The sequence below is a fragment of the Perca fluviatilis genome, chromosome 16, assembly GCF_010015445.1.
Source record: "Perca fluviatilis chromosome 16, GENO_Pfluv_1.0, whole genome shotgun sequence".
In the NCBI taxonomy this organism is placed as follows: domain Eukaryota; kingdom Metazoa; phylum Chordata; class Actinopteri; order Perciformes; family Percidae; genus Perca; species Perca fluviatilis.
This window is the reverse complement of record NC_053127.1, coordinates 31,334,670-31,355,824: the sequence shown is the minus strand read 5'-3', so window position 1 is coordinate 31,355,824 and position 21,155 is coordinate 31,334,670. Positions and strand designations below refer to the sequence as shown.

The following is a 21,155-nucleotide window of genomic DNA, read 5'->3' as shown; positions in this document are numbered from 1 at the left end:
TTAACCTGATTAAAACAGTGTAGGGTACAAATATTTTTAATCAAGGAATATGTAGCTTTTACCCTTTATGTTTTTCACAAGGAAAATGTTTTGCAGGCTGTGAATGGGATTGAGAATCTCATCGCAACGATTGAGGTCATGTCAGTGAGATGCAAGCCGGTCGGTAGGCTGGCAGACCTTCAGGCCCAGAGAAGACAAAAAGAGTTTGAGGGTGAGACTCTCCTTTTGTCAGGTGAGCATTTTTTTTTTTATTAAAGTCAATTTTCACTTTGGAGAGGGATCACCATCAAAGGTGAAGCTTCTGCGCTGGGAAAGGAAGGACTCTCCATGGCAAGCACACCTAAGCATCAACAAGCAGTGAGAGCAACCATCGACTGCGCTGCGCTTCTTTTGAAGCGGAGATTCAGCAGTCTGCTTCAGAAGTGAAAGCACAGAATTATATATTTAAAATAATCGGTGAAGATAACATAAGCATTCAGTCATTATGACACCATCTTTCTCTTTTTCTCTCTCTCTCTCAACTCTGTCTTTCTATTCCTTGGTAGATGAAGAGTCTACATCGGCATCAGTAAAGGCAGAGAAGTCATTCAAGATATTCAGTCATGATTCCTGGCCAGAGCAACGAGATCAGCTGGCAGACTATGGTGCAGAGGAGCTGGACTTCCTGCTAGACCACTTCTCTGTCTTAACAAAGTTAGTGACTCTTTTTAAGTTATCATAAATATATAAAAAGTACAGAGCAACATTTCAAACATCTTCTTTGATCCTTAACCTAGATTGTTTGGCAGTTTTTCCTTTCACTCTTGTGAGAAATGGCTGTGATTCCAGTCTGGCTAGAGAGTATCAGTCCATGAAGACCTTCATCTTCAGGAACTACATGGACACATCTTACCCTGCCTTATGGGAGATGATGGTAACAACGTTGCCATTCTGCTCTGATTACAAGGTACCCCATTATGATCATATCCTTGTTAATTTAGTTAGTAATTATTACTTTTTGATTACATAAAACCTACACTAATGATCCATTCTCCCTGCCTGTAGACGCTGTAGAGGATTTGATTCAAATTAGCATGGAGGGACCTAGTTTAGTTTGATGCCAAGGCAGCTGTACAAACATGGTTCAGTCAGGATAAAAGGTCTAGGAGGCCAAATTCCAAGGGTTGGCCTTCTGAGCCTCCTAGTGGAACACAGGAGGGTCTGCTCTAAGGGGGGAGTGAGTAAAGGCACAAGTTGTTTAGGCCTACTTGTTCTAGTGCAATGTTATTGGCCAGTACCCCTAATGTTTACATACATTTGTTAAGTATTGTTTTTAACTGTGAAATAACCGAAAGGTTACTAAGCACTTTGTTACAAGGCACTTTTTTTTAAATTCTGAATGTATGGTATATATGATTTCATATTTGTACTGTCATGACAGCGATGGCGCTGTCAGTTTACCTTCTATGTTGCATCTTCAGAAGTGCACAATAAAATGTGACACTGAATTTGAAACAGCACATTGTAATTTCTGTATTTCTTAGTAATACAGTGGAAATTAGTAGAAATGTGAATATTTGGTTAGCATGTTGATTTACGGCTGGTTGGTTGGCCGCTGTGCTCCTAGTGAAAAAAGTTGGTCTGGAGCCCTGCCTTTACTTACGTAAAAGTACTAATACCACACTGTAGTAAGGTTACAAGGTAGTAAGTTAAAGAATGTAAGTATCATCAGGAAAATGTGTGTGTGTGTATGTATATATATATATATATATATATATATATATATATAGTACTAAAAGTACTCAATGCAGAAAAATCCTCACATCATCACATCACCCATCCTGGAAATGATCCAACCAGTTGTGTGTTTAATGGTCTAATCATTTCAGCCGGACTTGTAGGCTGTTATATTGTTGGCTAGTTTAATGTATAATAAAAGATCATATTTTATGAACTACATGTGTTTTGTGTGAAAAAAATCTTCATGTGTAAAGTAACTAGTAACTAAAGCTGTCAGATGAATGTAGTGGAGTAAAAAGTACAATATTTCTCTCTGAAATGTAGCTGAGTAGAAGTAGAAAGTGGCACGAAAAGACTCAAGTAAAGTACAAGTATTTTAAACTGGTACACTAAGTACAAAACTTGAGTAAATGTACTTAGTTACATTCCACCACTGAGCAATACTATACTATAGGCCAGGGGTCTTCAACGGTTTTTAAGCCAAGGACCCCTTAGCTAAAAGAGAGACAGAGCAGGGACCCTTATTATATATATATATATATATATATATATATATATATATATATATATATATATATATATATATATATATATATATATATATATTGTATAAAATGTAGTTGCGTTGAACTGGGCTGGATGGAAGAAAATGAAGGGATAATTCTTTAAGTTTAAATGTATCTGCATGGCTACCAGTGGGTACCTTAACTATATTAAGCCTTTCTTCAATATTGTGTAAATTAAATAAAAAAAATAAAAAATTGTATCGAACAATAATTTGGCGGCCCCCCTTCAGTAACTCTGAGGACCCCCTAGGGGTCACAGACCCCCTGTTGAAGATCTCTGCTATAGGCTTTGGTTGAACCGTGATGTTGAAGATGCATTTACAGTCAAAGCATAAATACATACGGCCTAGGTTTTGATTTATAGGTGAGCGTTGAATTTGACCCATTTGATATCACCACTGCCATAACTCCTTAATGCAGAAATATAAATCCACCTTAACCCGTGATTTGGTTGGTAGCCAGTCCTAACATGTTACGCACAGATTCCAATTTTCTACAGTCAAATTATTTGGAATAAAGCTGCCATGTTTAGAATGACTCTTGCAGCTCCAGTTATATGATATTGTCGAGACAATACCATATAACCTGCCCAAACTGGATTACCTCTGGAGAGTCTAAACATGTTTCTGTTCTGTCAAGTTCATCACAGGGAGTTTTCAATGTTGCTCCTTAAATGCAATATCTCGCCATGTTTGCAGTAATGACATTATGGCTAATTGTCTTCGGTCGTGTTTTCCCTTAAGACACCTCTGGGTGAACTTGGTTCACCCAGCCCCTCCCATGACATAGTGTGGTATGTGTTTTATTTTTTAAAAGGCAACAGAATGAAAAAAGCTTGGGGGCAAAACATGCATCGAATGAGAAAAAGTTCATGGCAAGTTGAGTTTGTAGTTTAAAAAGTGAATTTAGCATTCTGGGTAAAAACTCATTTTAAGTGGATGTGAGGAGATCAAACAAACCCACATTTGAATTAAAACATAGGTATAGTATAGGGTAGAGTTTTGTTCAAGGATGTCAAAGTTCATAGTCAGTGCATTTACATAAGGTTCCTATATAAATACACCCATATTTACAGAGTGACAAGTATAGCCTTGTAGCCTGCTCTGTTTTTTTTTTTTACTGCACCCCCAGGCTGAATCCTGAGCTGTTTCTTGTATATTTAAGGTTTCACTGATCTTGGCATCTTTGGTGACCTAAATTCCAAGATAATAAACTGAAGAATTAATAGAAATATATGGATCTATAAGGCTGAAGTTATGTATGGCCATTGATTCACATTTATTGCGATAAAGTGGATAACTTGATGCTTTGGAGAACATGTCAACCAACTCAAAAACTTTAGGGATTAGTTCTACATTTTCCAAGAAAATGCTGCTGATAGTTTAGCCTTGAAGTTTAGCCTTGAAGGCTAAACTATTAGCAACAATTTCTCTCCATCTCTAAAAACACTTTGCCGATATTGACGTGTTTTATTTCGTTTATCGTCGGACTCTCTTTTAGACTCCTTTGATATGTCCGTCTTCCTTTTTTGGGGTTGCTTTGCAGTGTAGGCAGTTGTTGCCAATGCTGGAATAGGCACGTCTTCTGCTGCATTTGCCACTGAATCAGGCTTTCACCATCTGAAGGGAAGTGTCCGCACATCTGCGTTTGTAGAACAGCCAATAGGAACACCCTCTCTCTGAAATGACCTGTGATTGGCCATAGTCTACCGTCACGGGCTAGTTTTTCTAAAGACTGAAAACAGCCAAGGGGAGGGGCAGAAGTCTAGTTTTCTCTCAGACCCCTTGAATTACAATATGCTTGAATATTATTATGGATATTTTGTCCAGTGACACAAAACAAAACCGCCTACCTACTTAACTATTGACAAAACTAAAAACAGTCCCAGTCTTCACCTGGTTTCTCCATCCAAAACACCGGTAACCGGGGTAACCGCTTCACACGTCATCTTTATTTTTAACGAGTCTGGCCCAACTGTCGCCTGGAGCTCCACACGTTTTATTATAATACAGGCAGACATGTGGCTGCGATGAGCAACATGACGTGATGGAGGTGGCTCAGGTTGAATTTTTATATATACCGGTATTTGTGAATCATTACCAGTATACTCCTGTGTGTGTGTGTGTGTGTGTGTGTGTGTGTGTGTGTGTGTGTGTGTGTGTGTGTGTGTGTGTGTGTGTGTGTGTGTGTGTGTGTGTGTGTGTGTGTGTGTGTGTGTGTGTGTGTGTGTGTGTGTGTGTGTGTGTGTGTGTGTGTGTGTGTATTCTTGGTGGGCAATTTGACAACATTGTAGTGAATATTTTCGGTGCTCGTTAAGATACCAGCAGATAAGCTAATCCAGCACAAATAAGTGCATAAAAAGTCACCAAAATGAAGTATTTGAACCTTATAATTAAATACAAAATGAGGGAAAAACTGCAAAAAGGTCCACTTTTTGAACTAAGGCCTGGGAATATGTATTATAATATAATATATAATGTGTATATTATATGGTAATATGAAGAGAAAATGTGTGACTTTGCCTTTGTTCCTAAAGAGATACGCTCATTGTGTCACCGTTCAGATTCTGTTTATTTTGCCAATCACTTCTTCATTCATCAAACCACTGACTTCTGACATCCGTCAATCAAGCTGTATCCCTGGGAGCACGCAGCACACACACACACGCACACACACACGCACACACACACTTGCTGCAATCTGTGGTCAGAGGGCATCACTTTAACTGCTGTGGGTTGTGTGGGAACTAGCCTACAGACAGTTAACCTTGACCACATGTTCCAACACTCCAAATGGACCCTGTAATGATAACCCAGCATAATGACTGACTTCTCTTTGAAAGGAATGCACTATGAATATACACTGCTGCCTTTTTTTTTGGGGGGGGGGGGTTCTTTCTTTCTTTCTCTTATGTGCATTTCTTTGTCATGTGCACATGGTTAACATTAACCTCAACATTAGCATAAATGAATTATGGTTTAAATGAAGAGTTCCATGCCTACCCACTGCTCTGTACCATAACTTTCTTTTTCAGCAATGCCTTCAGTTTGCAGTTCACAGTGGTGGAATGGAACTAAGTACATTTACTCAAGTACTGTACTTAAGTACAGATTTGAGGTACTTGAGTCTTTTCTTTTCATGCCACTTTCTACTTCTACTCGGCTATATTTCAGAGAGAAATATTGTACTTTTTACTCCACTACATTCATCTGTTACAGCTTTAGTTACTAGTTACTTTACACGTTAAGATTCCTGCACACTAAACACATGTAGTTTATAAAATCTGATGTTTGATTCTACAGTAAACTAGCCTACAATATAACAGCCTACAAGTCCAGCTGAGATGATGAGACCATTAAACACACAACTGGTTGGATCCTTTACTCTTTCTACAATGGGAGGAGAGTTCTGCATTGACTACTTTTACTTTTACTACTTATAATTTTAGTATAAATGCAGGACTTTATTTTTACGCTGTGGTCTTAGTACTTTTACTGAAGTGAAGGATCTGAATACTTCTTCCACCGCTGGCAGTTCATATGTTCCTACTGTAAATACTATCTTGTAAAAACAAGTGATTCATATCATAAGTATCAAGTATTTAGGGCAGGGGAGGAAGTACCCTGACATTCCTATGTGGAGGAAACTGTTAGACATGTCATGACATCAGTACCGACAGCTTTGCATGTTTGGTTACAAGGTATAAATCACTAAGAAGGGAGGTTAAAGTAATGGCTAAATTAGAGAGTGGAGGATTTTTAGTGACCCAAACATTAAATATGTTTTTTTTTCTCCACATGGCAACCAGCTTTCCTTTACGACCTGACTGAGACAAAAATGTCTCATTAATCAAACTATTAGAATAAAGGCAGGGTTAACATTCAACACACATATAGACGTAAAACCAAATCAGACATTTACATGACAATACATATCGATTAATACATAGGAAAGAGGTCACTGAACATATCAGCATGATGTTCAATTGGGATTTTTGCCAGCAAAATATATGATAAAAGGGTTATTTTGGTTTTTCATCAACCTGGACTCTATTTTCCCATGCATTGGCACCCTAGCGGCAGCAATTTTAATTTGCAGCCAGGGGGGTCTAGGCACTCTCCATAGGCTTGCGAGCTGGAAATACCAAAATCTGGTCAGGCCAATCACATCGTGTATAGAGTCGGTGGGCGGGCTTATGGCTGCTGCTGCTGCTGCTGGGAACAGCGGTCTTCTGGAAGACTTGGAGTTCAGCTTTTCTTTGAGAAAAGAACAAAGAACGGCATTGAAATCATTCTTAAAAAAGGAAGATGTGTTTGGAGTTTTGCCGGATACGGCAAAAGTTTAAAGTTTAATCTATCAACTAGCTCCCCTACCTTCTTCATTGCTCTGGTTGGTTGTAGCGCTATCCTATTGCGTGCAGAGGGAATTTGAAAGACAACGGTTTAACCCGCCCCTCGGATTGAGCTCCGTCAATGGTGAGTTCCCAGACCCAACATCTTGATGTGGGTCTGGCTTGTCAGGCTAGTTTAAAGGTGCCCTGCCACACAAAACCGCTTTTACTTGCATTTTTTAAAATCTGTTAGGTCCATATGTGTTTGTGTTATGTGGTGAATGTGAAAATGAACTGCTACCTCCTCTGTCAGCTCTAGCCACTGAAAAGAAATAAGCGGAGAAATCAGGCCAATCACAAAAGCTGGTCAATCTGACATCATACTGCCTGAGCTCATTACTATTCATGAGCTCGCCCAGTTGCGCTGGGTAAAGGATGCTGATAGCCAGGCTCTCATTGGCTAGATGTTAGCCAATCAGACTCAAGCAGCTTAGCTCGTTGAATATTAATGAGAACTGGCACAAATCGAGCTGAGTCTTCCTGCAGGCTTTCTAAACCACGCTAGATTGGCTTGAAACAAGGTAACCAAGGCATTTTTTTCCCACAAAAAATGTTACAGAGTCCATGGTAGAACTTCAGACATTACCACAAAGTCATGAAATACGTGCGGCAGGGCACCTTTAAGTGACTAATGTAAACAAGAAATTGGTCCATTATTTAGCAAGATCGCTGTTAGCCTCAGCCGCAAGTTCCGGGCTGCAATGTAACTCTACACTGTAAAGCCAGATTTAGTTGTTATTAAACTTTTTAGTGGTCACTACTTATTCTTTCCTGTTTTTTTTTGTTTTGAAAAACCATATTCATGACTAAATCACATTAGTTGTTTGTAATAATCAGCCTATGTATAAAGTCCACAAATCATCTTGAGCAGCGATATTGTAACTAAGGATGTTAAGTTTCTGAATGGGAGGGGCGGGGTCGTTTGAACTGTTGAAGGCTCATGGGAAAAAACATGTTCTGAACGGTTTCTGTCCTAGTTGAAGTGTGTTTTAATAATGTTCTGTTAATGTTTTGGGTGTGCATTTATGTTATCTGGGTTTTAGTTTTGTATGGTTGATTTAGGGTTCATGTTTATCTACATTTATTGTTGCACCATGACCGAAACCCGGGTGAGGGGGACTGATGGGATCTGGTCATTGAACGTTGGATACTATTCATACAGATTAAAAAGAAGTAGTTGTATTTGTTGAGTGAAATGTTCGACACAATACGATTCATTGGGAGTTAAGCATGTTGTATGTTGTATGTGTGTTTCCTTCTGTTCGGATTTGTAGCAAACGTGTTGAGTACGTTGTTCTTAAAATTAGATTGTCATACAGCAATATTTATATATTTGTTGAACAGTGATATACTGAGAAGTCTTAATGCATCACTAAAGGCCTTTTTAACAGTGGCCGCACCCAACCTGATGCACGGCAATGTGACGTCAAAATGACGATCTCGCTGGCACGCTAGGATTTTTTTCAGCGGCGCACGACAAAGTGGAAACAGGAAGCATGAACATGCTCGAGACCAACCGGATGCCAGTGACTACAAGTCTGTCTTGTAAACTTAATGGGTTAAGATTCAATTCAATTTCAATTAAATGTTGTTTATAGTATCAAATCATAACAGAGTTATCTTGAGACACTTTACAGATAGAGTAGGTCTAGACCACACTCTATAAATTCCAAAACCCCAACAATTACAGTAAGAGTACCCTCAAGAGCAAGCAATAGGCTCGTTCGAGATGAGCCAGATCTGCGCAGAATCGATCACCGGCGATCGGCGCCCAATGCATGCCGGTTAGATTTGTGTCCGACTTGATCCCGACTTGCTCTGACGTCATGCACACGTGGGCAACGATAATCTCACGAGACCAAGGCGGCCGCAGTTCTGAGACGCAGGTAGCGCAGTTGCTTTTCACCAACTGCAAGAGCCAGGCGGACGCAGGTGGACCCAGGGCATGCTGGGAAACGCCGGCCTCTCAGCTGATCAAACAGCTGATTGGTTCAGAATCGACTCAACATGATGACGTTTTATATAAACTTTTTATTGATTTTCAATCGGAGGGATTTTAACTGTGATTTGTCTGATTTAAAAGCTTATTCTGTACAGAACACATGTTGTGTGGCTGATAGTTGTGTTTAAAAGTCAGAGAGACTAAATCTGTTCAGATTACGGATCATCTACAGTCTGTTGTTTATTAAAATCAGCAACAGATCGCATGTAGAGAATTTTGACAGCTACTTTGTCATAATAAAAACAACTGGAGACTGTGTAGGAGCTGATATAGGGGTCTGATAACATTTTATTAAATCGGAATCGGACCACCGTGTTTCTGTCACTTCCTGTTCAGCCTGAAGGCTGCTGGAGTCAGCTGGAAAACTGTCCGACTTGAGAGCGGACTTTTGTCACCGCCCCCGCTGCTGCCGCCTGCTCTCGTCTACTTTACAGGCGAGGCGCAGTTCATCTCGAACGAGCCTATTAGCAGTGGCTGTTGTGACAGTGGCGAGGAAAAACTCCCTTTTAGGAAGAAACCTCGGCAGACCCAGACTCTTGGTAGGCGGTGTCTGACGGGGCCGGTTGGGGGTGTGATGAACAGTGGCAAATAATAGTCACATTAAAGATAATGGAACAGTGACTTCGAAGGTCATCGTGGAAGTTCATGTCATAGCAAAAGGCATGACATTATGTTGTAATAGTCAAGATGAGTTCTTTTATGGTGAATGAAAGGCTTGATCCGACGAAGTAGGTCATCCAATCAAATCAAAGCATTGTCGTCTGGGTGTCCTCCCCCAAGGAAGTTTTGAGCATCAAAGACTTAATTTCCTGTATTCGGATACACTTTTATGCACCAATTTACAGTGGAAATATCTTTATTTAGCCTATGTGAAGTAGGAAAATAACAGATGACAATTCAAAATATATATCAAAAATAAAATGGAAAGTATGTTGTTATGTGTCATTGGGCATTTTTAAGAGGGTATATGGAAATCCTGTAGCTTTCTTAGTGGGTATACTGCATATAGCTGCGTATCACGTAGACTACACCACTGGTTATATATTCATTGTTTCTTTGCAGGGGGGTGTTCTGGGCAGTGAGAAAATATTCAGTGTCGTTAATGTATATATTCTTTAAGTTTTACTCTCATAAAGGAAACAATATTAGGCAAAAGTACTCAGTTCTCGTACTCAAGTAGAAGTACAAATACTTGTGTTAAAAAATACTCTGGTAAAAGTAGAAGTACTGATTTAACTTCTTTCCTCAAGTAAAAGTAACAAAGTACAGGCTTGGAAATATACTTAAAGTAAAAGTAGCCTTGCGAATGACAACCATCTTTTATACAAAGCTACCTGGACCACACTAATGTTAGTAGAGTGCAAGCAGGAGAACAAATGTAACTGATCATTAACGTAAACTTAATAAAGTTACTGAAACAAACAACAAATAGCATTTGATAACAACAAAAAGATGCATTTACCTCGATGTTTTTTTTTTATTATTCTATGGTGAATTCTTGAAAGCCAGCAGTTGTTTGTTGTGGTGTTTCGGTTGGCACAATTTGCAGCACATTGGCCAGGAGTCATTCTTGGTGCTTACTATGTCAAACATCTCTCTCAGATAAGGCCAAGGATGACTGGGAATGTCTTGCTGCTTGTCTGCCGAATCTCTGGGATCTCCGTTTTCTTCATTTTTAATCATGTCGCCGTCCATACTACTATGTGCTAACGTTACCGCCATCAAGCTGCAATGATTTGCCGCGAATGAACGCCGTTGAATCTGTCGAGTCGTCTTGTAGTGGTGGGTCAAGTGCAATGTATAGTCCCATCCAATTAGATTAGATTAGATTGAATTTGGTATTGATGAAAATAATAACGATAACTCCATTGAAGTTATTTGAAACTAAAGTAACGAGCCAATTTTGTGAAATGTAAAGAGTAGAAAGTACCGATATTGGTGTAAAAATGTAAGGAGTAAAAGTAAAAAGTCAGCACAAAAATAAATAGTGAAGTAAAGTAAAACTGATCTGAAAAATCTACTTGAGTACAGTAATCAAGTATTTGTAGTTTGTTACTTCCCATCTCTGACAATATTTAATAAACAAATAATTTTTTAATAGTAATAAGTATTTTAATCCTTTATATTTGTAAGAATAATTGCACGTCTAACTTAAAATGCTTATTTTAGACAACATGACTCAGGAAGAAAAGAATTGATGATTGTTAGTAATGACTACTAATGTGAACTTGATTTGTCTACTGCCTCAACTCACCGCTCTGTGTTAATACAACTAGACCTGTTCAGTTAACACCTTGTGTAAAAACTAAACGGGTTTAACGCAACGGGTTTCCACGCAAATTGCTAGTAAAGTCAACTAATTTGGGTTAACAGTGTATAGGGTAAGTGTGCATCTTCTATTGCATCCACTAAAAGTTCTGTTTCTGCCACTGATAGACTCAGATTATTATCCTAAGTGTCTGACAACATTATGGAAATGATCCCTACAGAGGTAGACCTTAGACCCAGAGATTGTTAAAGAGTAAGATCCTTTTTGTTTAACATGAAACAGGTCAGAAACCGCCATCGCCAAAGGAAACATCAGCCAGGTTGAAAAAAACGAACCAAAGTTACCCTTCAACTGCTTGATAAAAAAAAAAAGGATGACAACATTTATTGGCCTTGATCACAATATCCTTTTCTTTAACTGCAACCACCTAGTTTCCCCCACTATAAATCACACGCCTTCAAGAGTAGTAAACTACTGGAAACATCTCTAATGTTGTAGAATAAACTTCAACACACCCCCATGATTAATAGCCAACACTATGACAGACATTCTGTGATTAACACTTTCAACGTTGAGCTGTGCGTGCTGAAATACCCTAGGCATTGTTTCAACCCGACAACTGAGGTTTTATGGCTGGCGTGCACGCTGAAAGGGATCACAGCGGCCAACTACACGTAACTGCCAGTCACTTCAGACGGAATGAGTCACAGTGGTTCTGTCAGCAGGCTGGCTGCCTTGGCGTTTTGTTTTGAACGCGTTGGATAGGATTTCTGATGCTGACACAAAACTTCAGAAGTGTGCTTCACTCATCTCTGCCGTACATGTTGACAGATGATAACAGCTCATACTAAACCTGACTAGACTTCCGATCAAACTGAAATGTTTTTAGTTTTTTTTTGGGAACGTTCAAATGATTCGTTTTACTTTCACCGCCGAGGGTCGTGTGACTCAGAGAGGCCCGTTGGGATGCATGGCCACGACCGGCAGCATTCTGCTGACAGCAAAGAGAAAATATGATCTGCTGGGCAGCTCCCTGTATGGACTATATTTATATAGCTCTTTTCTAGTCTTAATGACTGCTTAAAGCAATTTTACAGTAGTACAGGAACCATTCACCGTTCACACACATTCATACACTGTGGCCGAGGGTGCCATACAAGATGCCAACTGCTCATCGGATTAACATTCTCTAGTGCACATTTAAAACCAACCTAGGCTGAAAAAAGTGCTGTACAAATTTATATTATGTTATAAAAACAAAGACAATAAAAATATAAACACAATGAATATGATACAAACAACACACTTCTATATACATGTCCCTAAACTAAATCACATGCCAAAGAATAAAAATGTGTTTTAAGACGAGAATTAAAGATCTCGGCAGTAGAGGAGGACCTAATGTGAATGGGAAGTTTGTTTCAGAGTCTCGGGGCCACAAAGGAGATGGCGCGATCACCCGTTGTTTTAATCCGAGACTGTGGAATAGCTAAAATGAACTGATTAGACGATCTTAAGGCTCTGACACACCAACCCGATGGGCAGTCGGCTCCCGTCTCTCAAAAAAGTGCCTCGGAACACACCGAAGCGACGCCGACTTTAGCGTACGTTCTGCGCGAGATGTAATACGTCTCCATAACAGCAGGTAGCGCTAATCTGTATTGTTGGCCAAAAAATTATGGAAATGACGGAACACCTCTCTAGACCTATTAAACACAGAGCACGCTGTCGTCAGTCACTGTTTTCATCAGAGAGTGGTGATAGTAGTCAAGAAGGATCGTTGTTTTCATTATTCGCTGAACGGAAGAAAATATCACTGATTCGCTAGTCAAGGGCTAGCACTCCACCAATCATATTGGTCATTGAGTCCGCCTGCCCACTAGCCGATTCAGCCCAAATGAACGCTGACGGCTCCTCCGACTGCACGGAACACACCGAACAGACTCGAGTCACTGACCTCGCCAGACTGTCCGACGGCCGATAATCGGGTTGGTGTGTCAGGGCCTTTAGGTTCCTGGAGGAGTGATGTAGGGTAAGGGGATCAGCAATATAGAAAGGGGCCAATCCACATAATGCCTTAAAAACAAGTAACGTTACCTTAAAATCGATTCTATATTTGACCGTTAACCAGTGAAGAGAAGTCAATATCGGGGAGATATGATCCCACCAGTCAATAAGATAAACATTCTCATCAGATGAACTACACACACATTCACACACCAATGGCGCAGCATCGGGGGAAATTTCCGGTTCAGCGTCTTGCCCAAGGACACTTCGACATGGGACTGCAGGCCCAGGGATTGAACCACCGACATTCCAATTGATAGGCGATCGCTTCACCACCTGAGCTACAGCCGCCCCAGTAGTCACCCAGCACACCAAAGAAAACTTTCTACAGTCATCAGTAAGCCCGTTTGTACAGAAAGTACATGCTAATTCTGCCATTATTGGTGGCAGAAAGTAAGTGGTGGAATGTAACTAAGTACATTTACTCCAGTACTGTACTTAAGTACAAATGTTGAGGTACTTGTACTTTACTTGAGTCTTTTCTTTTCATGCCACTTTCCACTTCAGCTTTAGTTACTACTTACTTTACAAATTAAGATTTTTGCACACAAAACACATGTAGTTTATAAAATCCAATGTTTTATTATAAATTAAAGCTATGGTGCGTAGTTTCTGTCGCCCCCATGAGGAATTCTAAGTAATGACAACAAAACTGTTGCATCCACATGATACAAGCCTTCCGTGGTCGCATCGTATAATTTTTCTCCCCCGAAATGTAAATTCCTTCCTTGACCAAGGAAACGACACAGTGATTTTGCAATAAAAGAGATTACAGAACGGCAAATACAATAACAGCCATGAAATGGCCACAGATTGGCAGTGTACAGTTGATAACATTGATCGTTAAAGACGTTAACTATACTAAGGGATTGTGCTGTGACAAATAGTGAGGGCAGAGATAACCGCAGGCCTTTTTTTGACTGTAGGCTTTTTATTGAGGTGAGAAAATTCCATTGCAGACACCAAAACATGCATTAACATACCACTGCAAAGCCAAGGTTAGTGAACCTGGACACTACTCACTTATTAGCCCTAACTACCCGTTTGGAAATATACATCTATAACGTTTGGCACACAGACCTCTAATAACAAGTGGCTAACAACCCGTCATTATGGGGGTTAGAGCAGGAGATTTACAAATCTTAGGTTCAGCGGCGTTGGACAGCTTCCCTTTGCTTGAAAATTGTTATTCCATCAAGGGCATGGCAAGCTGCATGATAAAATCTTGTGATTTATTCCCGGCGGCTGATAATTACTGGTGTCTTGTCACCTGTCAAAAATGAATGGCCGGGGAGAGTCCGAGGCTGTAGTCTTCATGCTCTTTACACCACGGCAGTAAATCTGACATGTTTGTGAAGCAATAAATCACAGCTTGTGACGAAGCCTACACACTCCTTGGAGCTGAGTGGCGTGGCCTGAACATTTAAAACAGCTATAAAGGTATGCAGGAAATCAGCAGGCTTATTTAAAAGGTTTGGTAAGCACAGTGGTTTAAGTAGTTACAAAGACCAAAGTGAGTGAAATGCTTAAACTGCATGAATTCTGCACAATTCGTTGCGCTACAAGATGCTTTTGAGATAGTGTCTACATTCTACACAATGTTTTTCTATCACATGAAAGTAAGGAGACGAAGATTGTGTTGTTGTTATAAGAAGTTATTAAAGTATGCACACAGCGTGTGTCATCAGGGCTTCATTGTGTCAGTGAGAAATATTTGATACGTAAAGCTGCATCTTGGACAGTTCACATGTCATAATCAGGTTAGCATTGGAGCTTGTGAACATGGACTACTATTCACAATGATTGTGACTCTGCCTTTTTAAAGTGATGGTTCGGAGTAGTTTCACCCTAGGGTCCTTTGCACCATGACCTCGAGGCAAACACCCCCCCAGAAGCTTTTTTCACCTGGGTCGAACATTGGGAGCGTTAGCGTAGCGTAGCGTTATCAGCTGAATAGCTTAGCGCAGAGGCTAATGGATCCGAAGTGTCTCTTAACATTACCCAACTAATAATGCCCGAAATGATACCAAACGTCTACAGTAGTACAAAGGTTATGCGCACATAAACGATGGATTGTAAAATTTGTAAGTACACCAGAAGTTTATGTAAATAACACTTGCCTGCTGGCTTCTGCTCTCTGCTGCTGCTGCTGTTACTACCGGGCAGTAAGAGTGCTTAGGGACATCTACAAATTACAACACCGAAAAGAGATGCAACAAAAATATTTATTAATTTAATGATTAAATAAGGTAATGTCTCCAAACTTACCTCAATTATTACTTGTCTCCTGCTAGTTATACTACAGCACTTACTTTAAAAAATAAGTTAAATTAAAAAATATTTTTGTTGCATCTCTTTTCGGTGTTGTAATTTGTAGATGTCCCTAAGCACTCGTCTTACAGCAGCAACAACAACAGCAGAGAGCAGAAGCCAGCAGGCAAGTGTTATTTACATAACCTTCTGGTGTACTTACAAACTTTCCAATCCATCGTTTTATGAGTGCATAACCTATATATACTAGTGTAGACCTTTGGTATCATTTCGGGCATTATTAGTGGGGTAATGTTAAGAGACACTTCGGATCCATTAGCCTCTGCGCTAAGCTATTCAGCGGCTAACGCTACTCTACGCTAACTCTCCCAATGTTAGACCCAGGTGAAAAAAGCTTCTGGGGGGGTGTTTGGCTCGAGGTCATGGTGCAAAGGACCCTAGGGTGAAATTACTCCGAACCATCACTTTAACTAATAAAATCAGATCTTAGTGGATTTAACCGTGTAGGTTGAACAGTGTGGAATGCAAGGTTGACTTGTGAAAGGTTTTAGGGTCCAAGGTGTTTAAGTTTCAGAGAAAAAATAAATTGTCTCCTTGCTCATTTAAAAAGTCAAGTGTATAGAAAACAAAACAACTCTACAGATCCTGGGAATAACTAATATATGCTCATTTTGCACAAATTCTGTAGCAAAGAAAATTGTGCAAAACCGCAGAAGCTCTCCAAACATTTGCACTGCTATTGACTACTGTATATGTGTGTGTGAATTAATGAAAAAAAAAACTTTATAAAGAGTGAATAATCCATGTCCAATTATACTGCAAAAACGAATTGCGAACCAGCGTCTGTTAGTGTCTGAGGGCCTCCCCTTTGGTTACCTGACCTGTTGCACTTGGCCAGAAGCCTCGCTACACTTCAGCGCAATCACCTGTCACTGTCCACCACAGGGTCGGACATTTAGATCTTTCTCTTTAGGCTACTGTTTTTTTGTCAAGTAATTGCAAACATTCTATATCTAGGCCTTTGTACTTAAAGGGTCGTTTTGGTTTTTTTCAACCTGGACCCTATTTTCCTATGTTGTTGTGTGAATGTGACTGATAGGAACAAACAATCTTTGAAATTGGTCCAGTATTAAGCATGCATGCACAGACCAGGCTGCAAGAGTTACATGCAAATGTGCATCGTCAATTGGTCCACTAAAAGTGCTTTTAATTTTTTGCCGCTGACAGACTCAGATTAATATTCTAAGTGTCTGACTACATTATGGAAAGGATCCCTACAGAGATAGACCTTTAAAACCTCTTTGAGACCTTTCTGTTTAACCAGAAACAGCTCTGAAGTTGCTCCCACCAGACTCTGTTTAAGAAAGCAATACTTTTAGCGTTTATAGAGCCAACATATTTTCACAGGTAAAACAGTAAACTATGTGTTTATTTCAACCAAAACTAGAGTTGTGATGGTTGGAAAAGTTTAAAGATGACCCAAAATTGCTTTTCATAGTTGTATTTTGTTTCTGTCGACTTTAAATGAAGTGTATTTTACGATGCAAAAATTCCTGTTTATTTACATGGAGTCTGGTGGCTTCAGCGAACGCAATTTCGTGGATGTTTTTAAGTTTAAAAACAGGATGTTATTCTTTAAGAGAACGGTCAACCTCCTTAGAAATCCTTTCCATAATGTTGTCAGACACTTAGAATATTAATCTGAGCCTGTCGGTGGCAAAACGAGCACTTTTGTGAACGTAAATAGAAGCTGCACAATTGCCCTATTAACTTACACTGTAGCTTGTTTCGCTGACTTAATAGCTACCGGACCAATGTCAAAGATTGTTGTTCCCATCAGTCACTTAGACACAAAAATATAGGAAAATAATCAAAGTTACCCTTTAACCATTAATACAAAACAATATACTTACAATACACAATGTATTTTAGTATTGCAACAGTCTAAATTTGATCAAAATGTACCACATTTTCACTAGCAAACTGTTGTGAAAGATCAATAGCCTAACCAGCAGCAATTGCAGGTTCTAATTGTGAAATATTTGCCCTTGTTTTTCCCCTCTCTTTGAAGTCCAGGGCTTGCTCCGCTCTTGTCCTCGGGTGCTGCTCGGGCCTGATTTATGGGGATGGGTTCCAGGGACGCTACCCTAAATTACATGGCCCTTAAACCTGGGCAGAGAGAGAGACAGGGAGAGAATGGCGACTCTAGAGACAACTAATTGCTAGGACAAATCTAACCTATTCTAGATAAGAAGGTTCCTCTCTTCCCAGACCTGAGAAAAGAGGAAACGTGTATAACAGATTAGGCCACTTGGATAAATGTGTAATTTGACATAATTGTCCCTAAGACTAACACTCGTGGAACACCTATTTAGATGAATATCCATATCGTGGTAAAAAATATAGGCAGGCGCGCTACTGTGTAGAGAATGATACAGTGTTGCTCTTTGTAATGACAGAAATTGGATCAAGTGACTAGCAGTAACTTAGCTTTTCAAAACTCTACAGCTTCATGGAAAGACTCAAGGAAAAAACACGCAACTGGAGTCGAAAACAGTGGAATCAAATCCTCTGTAAAGGTGTTAAAGGAAGTGTGAAGTTAATTGCTACCCAAATAATTAGTATGTTTTGCGTATGTTTTGCACTGACGTGAAGTGTTGAAACTCTGCAGTAAGATCCTGGAAGGGATGTGAGGGAGAGTCAGAGTGGGAGGAGGAGGTGACAGTGCCATTTGCCTGGAGGGCACCCATAAACCTAGAGAGAGAGAGAGAGAGAGAGAGAGAGAGAGAGCACCATTTCTCACAGGTGACTGTACCACGTGACTAGAAAAGCTTTAAAAAGCAGGCCAACCTGTCCTGTCGAGGTATGAGTAATCACAAGGCACCGGAGGAGTCAGAGGAGGAGAATACCTGGGCTGTCGGCACAGCAGCAAACACCGACAGCCCCACTAGACAAGCCGAGCAGCGCCCAGGGAACTTCGCCGTGTCAAGTCGTCTGCAAACACAGCGTTCCAGGCAGGAAGATTCTACTCGCACTCGTCCAGCCTCCAGGGTATTGGCACAATGAGCTGCAGCAGTGTTGCAGAATCAGAGTTCTCGGAGGAAGAGCTGGAGCTGGGCGCGCTGGACCGAGGCGAGGACGACGGAAGTCCCAAGGCATCCTTCGAAGACAGCGAGAGCTCAACCAGCACCCCGAGCGACCCAGAGGAAGGCCAGACCAAGAAGCGCAATCGACCCGTCCGCTCAAAAGCTCGAAGGATGGCCGCCAACGTCCGGGAGCGGAAACGCATCATGGACTACAACCAGGCCTTCAATGCCCTGCGCGTTACCCTGAACCATGACCTCAGCGGCAAGCGGCTCTCCAAGATCGCCACGCTGCAGAGGGCCATCAATCGCATCTCTGCTCTCTCAGTGTTCCTGAGCTCCAACCCCCCCGGCAAGCCCTGCACCCACCGGGAGTGCAACAGGTCATCGGTGGGGCCAGCTGCGGTGGGAGCGTCTCGACTCGAGCACCCCAGGGTCACGCTTCCTCGCGTGGATCATCAGAGCTACGTCCCCTGGCACGCGTCCATCTCTCACCAGATGCAGCCACAACAAGGGCCTCATGTGCACCGGCTGCCCACGGAGCCACACGTCTACATGGATAACACCGCGTCATCATGCCCCCCGTCGCCACACTACCCTTGTTATCCCACTGAGGGACAGCTTTACGCCTCGTACGGACACTGCGGCAGCCCCCACGAGCATCCGCCCAGCCCCCTGCGATACCCTCAGGTGGGTGAGGGGTTGGGCTACCAGCCGGGGATGTGGGCCCCCTGCAGTCAGAAATACATGGACCCTTTCGTGGAGCCTTCTCCAGCTCTGGGGCTTCCCTGGCAGGTGAGCTACCTGCAGGAGCCGGAGCACAGCCTCTGTCTGGGCTCTGACATACTGTAACGGGCGACACCCACCACTGGGAGCCCCCGAAGACTGCTCATAGCACTACTGGACTGCTGAATGACCTCAGGGAGAAAAGGTTTTGGTGTTTCTTCTGTTGCAATCAATTGAGTATTACAGTCACACTCTCTTATTTTAGAGCAGAGTCATTGCAATAACAGATATAAATACAAGTGCAATGGCAGTCAAGACTGCAGAATGTTGTATATATCAGGAAATGTATTTTGATCTGGCCTTTCAAAATGTTAAATATAAAGAATGTGTCCGCTGTAAATAATTCACCCACAGAATTGTGTTCTGTGGTCGTTTGATTGTCATCGTTTGGTCTTCTGCAGAACCTGAAATATGGGAGATTATGCTACATTACTAAATGTGTGATAAGAAAAGGCAACATAAACACTTACAGCTGAGTAAGACCCGTGATGAGCCATTAGTAGACCAATCAACAAACATGGGTCAGCTTACACACTGTATGTGCTATTCTGAGGAAATGTGACTAAGATTTGAACCCAACGTTCAACATTTGTTAGTGTATTTATTCTCTGTATTGCATCAAAAGTCATGGCTGTTTGTAAAGTTGTAAAGAGTTTGTACATAATTTTCCAAACTTCCAAATTAAAATTTTTAAGTGATACGATTGCTGTTGTTTCCTTTCATAACAAAACTGTTCATTTGTAGTTGCCTTGGTTCTTAGGACTTTCATATAGCACGAACATTTTGCTTTACAAATGTGTGTGCATGGTTGTGCATGTGTACATGCATTTGTGTGTGTGTGTTGTGTGTGTGTGTGTGTGTGTGTGTGTGTGTGTGTGTGTGTGTGTGTGTGTGTGTGTGTGTGTGTTTGATTATAGCCTAAGGTCAGTAGCCTCTACCGCTCTGAGTCTGAGATGACAGAGGTCTTTCACTCAGTTGAAAAATGTCCTTACAAGTCCATTCTTGTCAAAATGAAAGCGTGGGCCGACAGGTAGAAGGACAACACTGACAGTGTTTGTGCTTTGTGAGCCTATAACAATCGATAAGCAACGCAGGGGGAATGAAAAGCGCGTGTTGTGCATCTTGCACTTTACGCCTTTCTGGGATTTTAGCTTCCTGCACAGAAGCACATATCAGTTTAAAGCCCTGCTCTGCAGCAACAGCAAGTCAGATCATCATACCAGTTATAGGTCAGTTGGTTTTTGTGCAGATCCAGAAGAGTAACCACAATTTTTTTTTTGTTCCGCCCCTACCAGCTCCTCCCTCCCCCCCGCTGAGCAGCATGTCATGGAAAACTGCTTTAATATCAGACTATAGGACGGAGCCCACCGACAGATTTATGTGGGCCCAGGAAGGAAGGCTGTGCCCCGTCATCAGCTCGGTGAAATCCCCTGTCGGGCTGCACTGGCCCGCGGGTGCAATTGGGTGTGTGAGAGGGGTTTTTTGAACATCCTGGAGGTCTCCCTACAAGGGCCCCGAGACTCTGCTGAAAAGAGTTGGCCCGGAGAGAATTACTGCAGGCTCGGTGGAGAAATAAATGGTGTGGTACAGCAACAATTAGCAGGCAGGAAGGAAAGGGAATAGGGACAAAGAGATGAATGGAGGGGGAGGAGTGGAATAATAGCAAGAGGAGGGTATTTGTGGTGAGAAAAAGAAGGAGAGTGACTACACTTTGAGCCTGTCGTGGAGCTCCTTCACAGACGTGAATCACCAGAAAACCTTGACTCACCAGTGGGAGACGAGAGAGGCTGACAGCACTCAGTGACGGCATGTCTCTTCCTCCTCCCTTTCTGGCAGACACACAGTGCCAGTTTATCTACTTGTCTGGGTCCTCAAGGGACTCCAGAGTGAAAGTGGCCTGATAGAACCGTGCCATTCTAAAGAGACCGCACTTGTTTCTGTCGCTGGTTTATTTTACAGAAAGGAAATCACACTCCACAGGAGGTAAATAAGAGTGCAAAAA

The 21,155-nt window shown here is 41.4% G+C and overlaps 1 protein-coding gene across 1 annotated transcript; it reads left to right on the top strand.

The window, feature by feature from the left end:
- Window positions 1-18,167: 18,167 nt before the first annotated feature.
- bhlha9 (basic helix-loop-helix family, member a9) lies at window positions 18,168-19,824 on the top strand. Its single transcript, XM_039778405.1, has one exon. It carries the CDS (start codon window positions 18,347-18,349, stop codon window positions 19,217-19,219), a length of 873 nt encoding a protein of 290 aa, XP_039634339.1. The 5' UTR covers window positions 18,168-18,346; the 3' UTR covers window positions 19,220-19,824.
- The last annotated feature ends 1,331 nt before the right edge of the window (window positions 19,825-21,155 follow it).